General features: G+C 39.3%; 1 protein-coding gene across 2 annotated transcripts in view; it reads left to right on the top strand.

The window, feature by feature from the left end:
* Positions 1–13,658, top strand: part of pax5 (paired box 5) — a 267,399-nt gene that overhangs the window by 16,731 nt on the left and 237,010 nt on the right. For both annotated transcript variants that reach the window (XM_073063985.1, XM_073063978.1), the window contains exons 3-5: positions 3,646–3,843; positions 10,023–10,087; positions 13,203–13,334. In XM_073063985.1, coding sequence (XP_072920086.1) covers positions 3,646–3,843; positions 10,023–10,087; positions 13,203–13,334 — 395 coding nt within the window. The remainder of the gene's footprint in view (positions 1–3,645; positions 3,844–10,022; positions 10,088–13,202; positions 13,335–13,658) is intronic.

Genomic DNA, 13,658 nt, shown 5'->3' with positions numbered 1-13,658 from the left:
GGGTGCATAATTTTGAATTAAACTGTAATTGTTTGTCAGAAATATTTAGCGATTTATTGATCTATTACCCAGTGTGAAGGGCAATGTACATCTTTGTTTTAGTAAGCAAAATAATTGTCTTTTTAAGCGTTACTTTGGAAACTTCCTCTTGACTGCTTCGCGAGCAGTTTGACCGTTCGCCATATCTAGTCATAGGACGTATAGAAGAAGGTCGGATAGAGAAAGCAAGAAAATGCTTAAAATTTCCTGTATTTTTCCGGAGTTTCAATAGCTCATAAAGACATTTTTATTCCTAACTAGAATAAAATTAGCTAGACCAATAGGGGTCTAATTCCTAGGCAATTTATTTCATTTTGGGATCTATCTGCGTTGTTGTAGAGTTTCAAAGGACATCTTCCTCGCCTTATTACACAAGTGGCATCTCAGTTTAAGACTGTTCATTGTCGACTTAAATCAGTTATGCGGAAACCTGTCCTTGGACAGTACTTCACGGAGAATACTTCTGACCTTGAACGTGTCAGATGTATTTTGTGTGTGTGTGTGTGTGTGTGTGTGTGTGTGTGTGTGTGTGTGTGTGTGTGTGTGTGTGTGTGTGTGTGTGTGTGTGTGTGTGTGTGTGTGTGTGTGTGTGTGTGTGTGTGTGTGTGAGAGAGAGAGAGAGAGAGGAGAGAGAGCGGGAAGAGAGAGAGAGCGGGGGGGGGAGAGAGAGAAAGCGGGAAGAGAGAGAGAAAGCGGGGAGAGAGAGGGAGGGAGAGAGAGAGAGGGAGAGAGAGAGGGAGAGAGAGAGAGGGAGGGGGGAGAGGGGGGGGGAGACAGAGAGGGAGAGGAGAGAGCGGGAAGAGAGAGAAAGCGGGAAGAGAGAGAGAGAGAGGGAGGGAGAGAGAGAGAGGGGGGAGACAGAGAGAGAGAAGGACCTAGAAACACACTGAATTACGCCAAACGGGAGGATGAGGCAGAAAAAGGCGGAAAGAAATATACTGCACCCGCGTGTGCGTGTATGTTTACGAGAGGAGAGAGCGCGACAGAGTAAGTTAAAAAGAGTGCAATAATTTAGCCAGTTTGAGCCACCCTTTAAAGAAGAAAGGACGTTTTTTGCCGGAAGTGATTTGGTGGATGTCCCGAGCTGGACAGTGCCCGGCTCCTGGTTGCATGGAGCAGTAAGCTAAGTAAGGCTGGAGCTCCTAACAGACACCACACGGTTCTGGGAAGCTATTAATAGGAACATCCTGAAGGTGTCTCTGCTTGGCGAAACGTCGTTCTAGCCAGTTTATAATCTTCTGGACATGCTTCAGCCCCTTGTGGAGGCTCGCAGTTTTGCTTCCATAGTCAGGAACAGACGTTAAAAAAGGGACATCCAAGTAACTTCCATATGCAAGTTTTGCCTTCAGGTTATCAATCACACTAAATTTCTTTCTTTTTTTAAAAAATCACTGAATATGCTCAAAGTGTTTGTCAATGCGGGTGATCCGTTTTGAATGGGAAGCGTGGGCTAGTTGTTTTTAATTCCTCCGTCTCCCCTTCTCACTTTTCCTCCTTATTAGCTATCTGTTTCATTCTTTCTTCATTTTTCGTTCTCTTCGTTTCTTTCCCTTTACTCCGACTAGGTTCTGTTTGTCTGTATCTGAGTTTTCCTGCTAACGAGGTCCTTGCCATTCCTCTTCTGGTATCTAGCCCTGCTAGAAGTTTGGGCTGACTGTTTTAAATCACTGCCCCGAATTGGGCAAAAGGTCAACATTATCAGGAGGTTTCGGACTGTATCTTAGATCAGCGCCGCCCTTGGTTTCAAAAGCGGAGAGAAACTCGTATGATAGACACTAAAATAGAAAAATCTAGCCAGAAGTGACCGGATCTCCTGGGTGCTATGGGGGTGAATAGGACGGAAACAAGCCATCTGTAAGGGACGGACTGAAGAATGGCGGGAGGAAAGGTGCTCACCGTTCCCAAGCCTCTATCTAAAAATAAAAGGCAATCAAAAGATTGACGTAATTACGATTATTTTTGCCTTTTAAATGTGTTGCTGCTTCACATAATTTGCGCCTAAACCTTACTAGAATATCAGCTGCCCGTGATTTTGTGATCCACTAAAATTAAATCGCTAATTAAGTATTGCCATTCCTTTATTCTGAACCCTTTTCGATATTTTAACTGTAGTGGAATGGTGTGAGATTTAGGGAAGGGGACTATCACCATCATTAACAGCTACACTAAAGACAACTTGAAATTATAGATATTAATCTTTATATACGATTTCTTAGTTAAAGCCGTTGGTGAACGAACCATGTATCAGGGATAAGAATAAGTAGGGCATAAATTCTTTCCTTATTTTTAGTGCAAGCCTGGTGTTATCCTATTCACTCCGGCAATGCGAGGCTGCGCTAGCAAGGGATTCCGTAACTAGGATCTGAAGGTGTAGGGTTGTAGCTGGAAACGTATAGTACACGCCAATATTCCACAGGACAGCACAATGGTTACTGGTCAGGTGAAGTACGATGCTGGTTAATCCTTTAGGAAACTTTTTACATATGTTTTGTGATTTGATAGATGAAAGCATCGGTGACGTGTCCCCTTGATTAAGACCCTGCTTGAAATGCAGTTAGTTCTGTGTTAATTTGAGTATCAGTTAATTGTGACGATGTCTTTTTCTTGCCATGGTTATTTTGGTTCTCTCTATTTCTTTCTAGTTTATTTGCTTGTAACACCGAAGGGACAGAAATAATCCCACATAATAAAATAATCGAATCATAATGGCAAAGCAGAAGTTAAATCGGGTTATAATAGTACAAATTTTGAAGCAGCTATAATCACTTAAAATATTTCAGGCAGAATTTCTCCGTGTTCTAGTTCTAGAGGCGTATTTCTTCAATTATTTGCTGCTGTATTTTTTCAGAATAAAGGTTTAACAAAAACTTGATTGAAAAAGGATCTAGTGCTTTGATTATTGCATTTTATTATGTAATTATTTTTGCGATGACAGTTCAGCTGTTAGGGCGCAGGTTTAAAAAAAATTATTATCAAGATTTCACTCCGGCAAACATTAAATATGAAAAATCTTACCTACCTCTTCCAGGAACTTGCTGTTTTGGAAGTGACTACTATGTAAGTGATTAATTTGAAATGTCATTATTAGGAACATTTTTGAGTGATAGCATTTTTTTGGTGTAACGCGTATATATATTTAACACACATTATCTACGCCTTGTGTAGATGCTCTCACGTATACACACACGCGTGCACGAATATACATAAGAAGGGCTAGCGTGTGTGGAGAAAATGAGTCCACCAGGAATTGGCGCCAGTTGTCTGGGAACTGTCCTGTCAACAGCCCTCAGAATCTTATCGGGTTCTGTCATCCCTTCATATTCCAGGGAACGTAGGCAAATTCACACCAGCGTTCACTCAGCTCTGTTCATCAAATTTCCCAAAACACTATTTAGAAGAGAACCGCAGTTTTTATTGTCTTTAGAATTAGACGAATGGTTTTCTATTTCTTATTCCAACAGAACAAAGAGTTCTGTACAGACTGTTGGTCAGATTAAAGAATGATTGGAGCTGACTCCCTGAACAAATTCTGCGAGAATCCCAATTCCGGTTTACAAGTATTATGCACAATCTCAAGTAACGCTCATTCTCTTTTGGTTTTTAAAGGTACTATGAAACTGGAAGTATAAAGCCGGGAGTCATTGGAGGATCTAAGCCAAAGGTCGCTACACCCAAAGTGGTAGATAAAATCGCCGACTACAAGCGTCAAAATCCCACCATGTTTGCCTGGGAGATCCGAGACAGACTGTTGGCAGAACGAGTCTGTGACAATGATACGGTGCCCAGTGTCAGTTCTATTAACAGGTATTTACCCATAGGGGGTGCACTTTCCAACATTAAACAATAATTGACCCTCAACCCTTGATAACACCGTAACCCTAAAATAGCTTTTGAAATGTCCAAAGGATATTTGGAAGAGGTGGGCGCGAGGATTAAAAACATCCGAACATATTGAAAAGTAAATACATAGTTAGTTCCCTTCGCCTCCATTTTGTTTTCTAACAATTTAAACAGGGGACTGCTCTTTGAGCGCAAAACAATTCTAATCTTGCACTTGAAGAGTTATTCCTTAGGCTGTGACACCTTCCTTGACCAGTGCCTTTCCAAGTCATTTTCACTTTGTTCCTGTTTCATAGCAAAACTCTTTCTCTCATTGTAAACTTGTTTCCTCCTTTGTGGCTTCATCTATCAGCTTCACCCACTGCTTTTAATGTACAATTTATGAATCATTATTTCTCCATGTTTCTCCTGTCAGTCATTTTGGGATCATAAAATGTAGTTCTTTCAATTATTTACCTGCAGGTCTTCCAATTTGGTCAACTGCTCACATTGGTGAATCCAATTGTAGATTAGATGATTGTTCTTGCAGAGTTCACAAGGCCACTTCAAGCTTCTAATGCACATTATTTCAATTCTCTTTCCCTTCTACTGTCAGTCCCTGGCCTTCTCCACTGACACAGTGAGGCTAAACATAAATCAGAAAACCAACATTTCTTATTCCCCTCAAGTAGCTTACAATCCAATGGTACAAACATGGAATTTTCCAATTCCAAATAACTAATGTTCATAGTGTTGATCTCACTTGTCTATCTAGGTTTCTCCTCCCTTTGTTCATCGTTGTTATCCCCTTCTGACTCCTCTCCCCCAGCTAGTTGCATCTGTCCATCAGCCCTTTCCCCACCTCAACCGGCTCCACTTATCACCTACCAGCCTGTATCCCATCTTCCCTTGTAATTATGTCTACTGGCAATCTTTTCTCTATTCTGTTGTAGGATCTTGACCTGAAGCATCCACAAGCATCTTTTGCATCTGCAGATGTTGCTTGACCCATTGAGTTCTTCCAGTGTTTAATTTTTGTTTGTTTGTTTTGTTCCAGATTCCATCATCTCCAGTCTCATTTGTCTTCTAGCTAGATTTTCTCCATGCTGAAAGTTTGGCTTCATGCCCATATTCACATATACGACCAAATTATCTGCCAGAACTTCAAAATGTACACACCCTTCTCTTACTCAATTGAGTCCAAGACTGGTTTATCTTTTCATGGCATTTCCTTATCAATTACTCTTTACTTCTCTGTGCCTGCATTTGTTTATAGATTCAAACACCACCCTTCCTAGCATTCCTAGACAAATTGTGATCATTTTCACTCTATTAGCCATGTGCTTATCTATTTTATCCAAACAACTGAGAGCAGTTCCTCTCCACTTCAGTGGTGCAAAAAAGACTACCATGACCCTTTAACCTGCCTGGATTTTCACTGTGTTGAGATTAAAGGTACAGTACATACAGTAGTACTGTTTATTTCTCAAAATGATTGCTTTGGTTTCTCAAAACAATAAAGTTGTTACGTTTCTCATATGTTTCTCCTTTTGTACCTATCACTTTCAAAGTCCTAGTATGGGATCACAAAAGTTAATTGCAAATGTTCAGTGAATTCTATACCCCTTTGCCTCATGATATAGTATTTCTTCACCTTTAAAATCCTCCTTAAAATTCACATTTTTAACCATCCATCCTATACCTCATCATACGTTTTAGCATTGTTTACTATTTGATTTTACTTCATGAAAATGCCTTGTAGGATTTTTATTTATGCCTGAAGTGTGATATAAATGCAAATCATTGTTGAGTTGACCTGTACTGTGAAGGCAGTTCCTACATTTTTTAAAACAATCTTGGTTTAGAGGAGCAATAACCTACAGGAGAAAAGTATTTATGGTACAAAGACTTCAGAGCAACACAGATGGAGAAATCTTAGCAACCATACTTAAATATTAAAATATATTAAATAACCTTTCCTATCGCATGATAAACAAGATCAAATGTAATGTCTACTTCTTTGCCCTCACTAATTCAGAATAAGGGATTAAAGCAGAGGTCTAACTCAACTCTGATGACAATTGTTTCCTGTTTTAAAGGTTTATTACAATTTGACATGCTAAACTAACAGGTATCTCATGTTAGGCCTTTTCTCTTTCATTAAAATGACATTCTATGTTTTATGTTCTCTTCATCTCATCTATACCAACATGCAGAGTTCTTAATGAAATTAAAAGTTTTACATTTGTTGCAGATATGAAAAATGTAGCCAGCTGAAATGTGCCAGATTAGACACACTGCAACAGCCTAGAGAGTAACAGAGGAAAAAAGATTAAATCTATCAGAAACATTAGTTGAATGTCTTATGAAAAACTGGTGTTGAAACAGTTGGATACAAATAGGCAGAATGTAGACTGAATTTAAGCCCTAACCCTGGTTCACTGATGAAAACAGGAGTATTTTCACCATTGTAACATTTTCTTGTAACAGTGGTGGCAATGGTTTAGTCTTAATAAAATCTACAATATTCAACACAAATGCTTTGTAATGTGGTCACCACAAAACATGTCTGCACATCAAATTGTAATAGTTCTTCTTATTAAAAGAAAAGTAACATCCAATTGCACCTCTTTTACAAAGAGTCTATATTTTTTGAGATCCTGGATTTGGAGCAGAAAGCTTTCTAACCCCTCCCCCCCCCACCCCACCAAAACGAGGTGCAGACTAACTTTTCAGAAAGAATATTTATTTATTCTCTATGATCTAGGCAAGGTGAATGTTTATTCTGCTTTCCTAATTGACTTTGAGAAGATGATGGTGAGCTGCCTTCCTGAAGCATTCCAGTTCTGATGAAGCTGCTTCCTGATTGCTATGCTGAGAGAATTCCAGGATTTAGACCCAACAATATTCCCATTCAGAATGTTGTAGTGCTGTTCACATGGTACTGCTACCATTTTTTTTCTTGGTGTTGGGGCTACAGGTTTTGCAGGTGTTGTCGGAGTAGCCTAAGCAAGTGATTGCAGTGCACTTTATAGGCAAATACTGGAGACCTCAGAGATCAATAACGTGGATCAGTATGCGCGGCAGTTAGGATGTCCGAAATCATGATAAACACTCGAGGCACAATGTTAGAGTCTGCGTTGAAGATTAGATCCTTAGGTCAGTAGTAGTACAACAGCTTCTGAAGCTATTTATTGGCTTCTGAACCACTTCAACATTTGAGCACATAAGAATTTTATAAATAGGAGCAGGGGTAGGCTATGGCCTGTCATACATGTCCCATGATTCAATGAAATAATGACCAAATTTATCTTGGCTTGATCTCCACCAATGCTGAGTTCCTCTAAGATTTAAAAATATATCCAGTTCTAGATTCCACCACTAGAGGAATCATTGTTCTGACATCTATACTTGTGATGCCCCTTTAGACTGTTGTTTCTTTCTAAATTCCAGAGTCAGCCCAATCTAATGATTTTTTCTCATTATTTATCCCCTTTACAACCAAGTTAAAGTTCTCTGCTCTGCTTCCACAACAAGCATAGTCCTACTAATGCGGCATTCAAGTGTGGCATCAGAAAATCCTGTACAGATGAAGCACAAGCTCCGTGCAATCTCCTTGCAAAAATGGTCAACATCCCAATTTGGAAATCAAGTCTCAATGAGCACCAGTTTTCAAAAATAAGTTTACTTAACTAATACTCTGCTCTTTCAACCAAAATGAATAGCTTACTTTCTCCATATTTTACACTATTTGCCATGCTATTCATAGAGTCATAGAATCAGCAGCATGGAAACAGTCTTCTCAGTACACCAACTCTGCACTAACCATCAAACATCCATTTACACTAATACCACTTTACTCTCTCCATCTTCCCATCAGTTCTCCTGGATTCTACCAGCTGCTTGCACCAGGAGCAGTTTCTGGTGATCAATTAAATTGCCACCCTGCACATCTTTGGGATGTGGGAGGAAGCCCAACCACCCAGAACAAACCCAAGCGGTTACAAGGAGAATGTTCCAACAGCACACAGACAGCATTTGAGATCAGAATTGAATCTGGGTCATAGGAGATGCGGACAGCGACTTGATGCACAAAATGTGCTGCCGGCCTGATTGTTGTAAACTCTTAATGTTCTTGTCATAATTTATTTTCCACCCATCTTTGTAACAGCTGAGATTTATGATACAATATATCCAATCCCTTTGCCAATTCTTTACTATCAATTGTAAACCGATGAAAATCCAGCATTCATCCCAGTGGGTACTCCCGTAGTTATAATTTGCCAACCTGAAGATGAATAGTATCCTTCCACTTTGCTTTCTTATCTCCTATCTTTACCAAAGCATTGCTTGTGCAGTAACTTAATGAATGCCTTTTAGAAATCCGAATATGCTCCAGACATTAGTTCCCAAAGTCCATTCTGCAGTGACCTTAACTAAATTTGTCAAACAAAATTTATATTTCATAAAAAACATGTTTTCTGTACCCAATGACATGATTTCCCAATTATCTGATTACTAGTTTGCAGTCCTGCCAAAAGGTCTCGGCCCAAAATGTTGACTGTACCTTTATCCATCGACGTTGCCTAGCCTGCTGAGTTCCTCCAGCATTTTGTGTGTGTTGCTCCAATTTCCAGTATCTATAGGTTTTCTCTTGTTTGTGATTGACTGACCTCTTGCTAATAATAGTTTTAAGTAATTTTTCAATTGAGATAATAAGCCTGTCAGCTGGTGGGGAGCAGATATGTCTCTAACAAAGAAGGTGTAAGTCTCTTCTCTCCATTAACCTGTAGGTCCCTCTTGAGCAAGGTGTAGCACCTGCTTAGCCTGCCCACGATCAGGGTCATGTGAAGCCATGGGAGCAGGTGGTGGATGGTTGTATGAGCACCTGGTACATATCACAACCCTGGTTATGTGACCACTGATGCCAGGCAGCCAATCTCTGAAGAGTATTGATAATGGCTGTGGGTCACCCGTCTTGCAAAGACACTGCCCAGAAGAAGGCAATGGCAATCTACTTCTGTAGAAAAATTTGCCAAGAACTATCATCGACATGGATAGAGAAAAGAATTAGAACAACAGCGTGAAGGGGGTTTTCCTCACAGGCAACGATCAGGTTAAAGAGAGATGGAAGACAATGATTGCCCGCATCATATGACGTGACACATAATGATGATGATGATGATAGGCCTAGAGTTCCCTACTTTCTCCCTCCTTCCTTTTTTTTGATATATTATGATATTTCCAGTTATCCGATCCATTGAGACTTTTCCTAATCTAGTGAATTTATGAAAGTTATAGCCAATGTACCCACAGCCTCTATTTCATTAGAATCCTACAATGCAGGTCATCAGGTTTGGGGCATTAGCTTGTTTACCATTTTTCTCTAGTGATGATGATACTTTAATTTTTTGCCTTTTGTTTGCTTCTGATATTTTAATTTTTTTCATCATCCATCTGTTTCATCAAACAGGTGCAAAATATTTATTTAACATCTTTGATATTTCCCTATCCCCCCATATTAATTCACCCATCCCACTGTCTGAGGGGGCCAGTGTTTATTTTTGCTAGTTGCTTCCTTTGTAAATATTTCTAGAGGCTTTTGTAATATTTTTACTTTTCTTGCTAGCTTTCTGCAGTTTTGCAATTTCTGCTAAATTTCAGTTTCTGCAGTTTTGTAAACTTTAAAATTAACTTTTGCTAATTTCACATAATTCTCCTATCTGGTGTACCAGTATTTTTTACATTAAAAGAAACATATTTCAGTGTCCAGTTGAGGCAAAGGAACATATTGTGAAATTTTTGAAATGAATGTAAAAGATCCATGGACTTTTTGTGAAGAAGAACTTGTGGCTCCTTTGGTACCCTGGACTACGTTCATATTTTATCACTACAGAAAACAATTCATTCCATTTGTTGGTGTGTACTCAGTAAGAACACATTGGATTTACCTGCATTATAAAAGTAACTACTTTTGAAAAATACTTAATTCATTTTGAAGCACGTTAGTCACAATGAAGATATGAGGGAATTTTCTCTAGTGGTTATTTAACACATCCTCTGCAGCTAGCTTAATAATATTGAAGTTTGGAGCCTAAGATTGGATGGGCTATGTCGGCTGACACATGATTTAGTGTTAAAAACACTTCTTTAATTTTATTCAGGATTATCCGAACAAAGGTACAGCAGCCTCCGAATCAACAATCGCCAGTCTCCTCTCATACTATAGGTAAGTGTTATTGATAAACTGCTGTTTCACTTCTGTAAGGCATACATCGTTCTAAATCTTGAAGAATTGGTATTTACTTTGAGGACTAATTGCATTAGAACAACTAATATGAGTAGAAGTTAGCTTTTGCTCTCTCTGTCAATCCCTCCCTGAACTATTACTTGTGATTTCCCAAGATGTAATCCATCGGCTTCTAAACCTATATCTGTCCTGCCTCATTGTAGCAATTTATTTTGGTTGGGGTTTGTGTAAGGTGCCAATTCTTCACAGTTAGGTTGGCTCTTAAGTGGTAGTTGTTTTTCTGGGGAAACTGTGAGCAAGTCTTTTGAAACCTCTAATACTCACTGGTTGTGCACGTCCCAGAGTTTGTTCTCCGCTCATTTGTAATAACATTACTGTGACTGTAATTGATTCAAAGTGAACCAAGTTCAGCATCTGATTCTCTCGAATGTTTGTTGATTGAGATGTTATATCTAATCCAACATAAGAATGATTTTACCCCCCTTAAAATACTACTTTGATTCCCTTCTAAAGTTCACAACTTTAAATCTGTCCAGATGTTAAAGGACCACATCTTCTAATATCTTTACTGAACAAAGAGAGGACAAAATTATTTGGTTAACGTCTCCTACTCCAGGATATATCATGCTTTTATAGAATTATATATCAGATTGCTATTATATTCACTCTGGATCATTTTATAGCTGAGCTCAAACAGGATAGAGGATTAACTTCTAATTAGTTATCACTCAGCTGGGCAATAACTGTAATGTAATCTGATTGTTATTACTGTTGTTTTATTCCATCTGACAATCATAATGCTTCAACTTCTCCACTGCCTCAGTGTTTCTAAGTAATTTTTTGTTCAAATGCAGTACACTAATATAACTTGGGTTCTGAAGTCTGACGATTATTTCAATAAAAAGATTTCATATTATAATACGAAATTGAAATCCAAAACTTGGAGTGCCAATAGAATGGCCATAAATGTGATGTAATTAAAGCAATACATCCATAAAGGAAACTATATTACATTTTCTGCATCGTTAAGCACTAAGAAGTTGTGAAAGTTTTATTATTTTCTTTTAATTCCCTTTTCTCAGTTTCTTTCAGTGTTGATCGTGCCTTTGCAATTTGAAGTACGTGATTTAAGTCGCCACCAAAATTGAACTTTTTTTCATTAAATTGACCTTTATTTTAAGTATAACCTTCAGTGCTTATGCACTGTATGTTTAGAATCTACATACAGCAAAGATGGAAAACTGACTTCTTCTGAAGGAACGATTTTGGTCACTGTGTATTCGAAAGCAAAATTGATTTAATTGAAGGACTTCCTCTTTGCATCTAGGTTCTGATTACATGCAAAATAGAGGCAAAATTAATAGCCCTGTTAATAACAGTGTACGGAAGCTCATTCCTTCTTGCTCTGTTTGGCACTCTTTTATACCCTGTTCTTGCAGTGTCTCATGCTTGGTTGCAGTTCTACAAGTGGCAGTGTACTCAGGATACTTATTTTTATATGTCTTCTCAGAGAGTAAGCTTCAGCAGTTTATTTTTGTGCATGATTGACTTGGGGTATTTTGTTTCTGTCAATAAATTCTCAAGAGTTCAGTGGATCATGTGCTTCTTAGAGTCTCAGTGGGCTAATATTCAATGGCTTCTTTTGGGTTTGATGAACTGAGTTCTGAAAGATTCGTTCAGCCAATACCCACTGGTTTGTGGTGAATTTAATCAATATCTACAAAATTCCAATATTGGTTGGGTGTACACGGAGGTGTAGCAGTTAGCATTATGTTGTGCAGCGCCAGTGGTTGAATTCCACCGCGACCTGCAGGAGTACGTACGTATGTACGTTTTCCCCGTGACTGCATGAGTTCCTTTGGGTGCTCTGGTTTCTCCCACGTTGCCAAGACGTAAGGGTTTGCAGGTTAATTGTTCACATGGGTGTAATTAGGCAGCGGGGGCTCATTGTGCCGGAAGGGCCTGTTAGTAAGCTGTATCTCTAAATAAAATAAATAAGGTAAAATAGCCACAGGTGTCTAATTCTTTTGATTGACTATGCTGGGCTTTTTGCTGAATCTGGTGAAGTAATGGAATGTAAATACTGCTGTAATGACCAAACAGAGAAATGGGGACGAACATCGAGTAGCTACAGATCTTGACACCAAAATGTGTGCATGGGGTCTGCTGAGGTACTTTTAAATTCACTGACATTCAGATATACAGTACTCCTCTGAGCAGTCTGCTGTGTCACTGAGGTGAGAAAATGTGCTCTATGATGCATGGGCCAGAGACTCCCAAGTGTTAGGCATTGTTCATCGTCTTTAGCTTTGAACCTTGAGGAGATGCAACTTAGTGTTTAAGAAAGGGTAGATATTTTACAGACTCCAGCTTCCTTGGATATACACTAGTGTTCATAATAAGACAGAGCGTTCCAATGTACTTGACGGACTACACACTGTGAACCAATAAAATCTTTGGTTAGAATTGATATTCCAAGGTTTCAAAAGTCGCAAGGCTACATTTAATGTCAGAGAAATGTATACAATATACATCCTGAAATTCTTTTTCTTCACAATCATCCATGAAAACAGCGGAGTGCCTCAAAGAATGAATGACAGTTAAATGTTAGAACCCAAAAGCTCCCCCCCACGTGTAAGCAACAGCAAAGCAACGATCCCCCTCCCCCACCAGCAAAAGAAGCATTGGCCCCCCCACCGAGCACTCGAGCGTGCAGTAAAGCATCAGTAAAGACACAGACTTGCAGTACCCCAGACTACTCGTTCACCCAGTAATTTGACATACCATAGGCTCCCTCTCTCTCTCCCTAATAAGGGAGAAAGAGGTGTCTCCGTTTCACATTGCCTATATTGGTGCAGGTCAGACTTATTTCTTCCCTCCCCTAACGTTGAACATTCACAGTCCTAATCAGGGATTAACTATGATCATGCCCAGTGTGAGAAATGGACCCGAGTGGTTCTTGTCCTTGAAACCCAATCCTCCTTGGCCGGGTAACGATGATAGATCCGTACTGATTTTCCACAGGACGATGTTTTGCATCCTGGTTTACAATGTCTCTCAACTAACTAATCCTAGTTGTTATTGACACCCATAGCACCAAGCTCTGTGCCTGTGACTCCAGTTCCATCTGCTGCCACAGATTCAGCAGGATCTTCATACTCCATCAGTGGAATTCTGGGAATCACACCATCTAATAATGAGAATAACAAGAGAAAACGCAATGAAGGTAAGTGCAAATGGATTCAAAGAAGATGCATTTAATGGATCTAGAAGCACGTTGCAGTAATTGGTGCAAGAAAAGTAAAACTCTGCTTCAAACCTGACCTCAGTGCATTCTCCCTGTGACTGCATGGATTTCCTCTGAGATTCTCATTTCCTTCCACATCCTAAAGTTGCACTGTTTGATAGGTTAATTGGCTACTCCATATCATCCCTAGTTTGGTGAGTGTTAAGAGTCTGTGGGGAGTTGATGGAAATGTGGTGAGAACAAAAACAAAATGAATGTAGGATCAGTGTAAATGGTTGATGTGGTCTTGGTTGCTGAAGTACC

The sequence above is a fragment of the Hemitrygon akajei genome, chromosome 2 (assembly GCF_048418815.1).
Source record: "Hemitrygon akajei chromosome 2, sHemAka1.3, whole genome shotgun sequence".
Taxonomy (NCBI): Eukaryota; Metazoa; Chordata; class Chondrichthyes; order Myliobatiformes; family Dasyatidae; genus Hemitrygon; species Hemitrygon akajei.
This window is presented reverse-complemented; position numbering and strand designations above follow the sequence as displayed.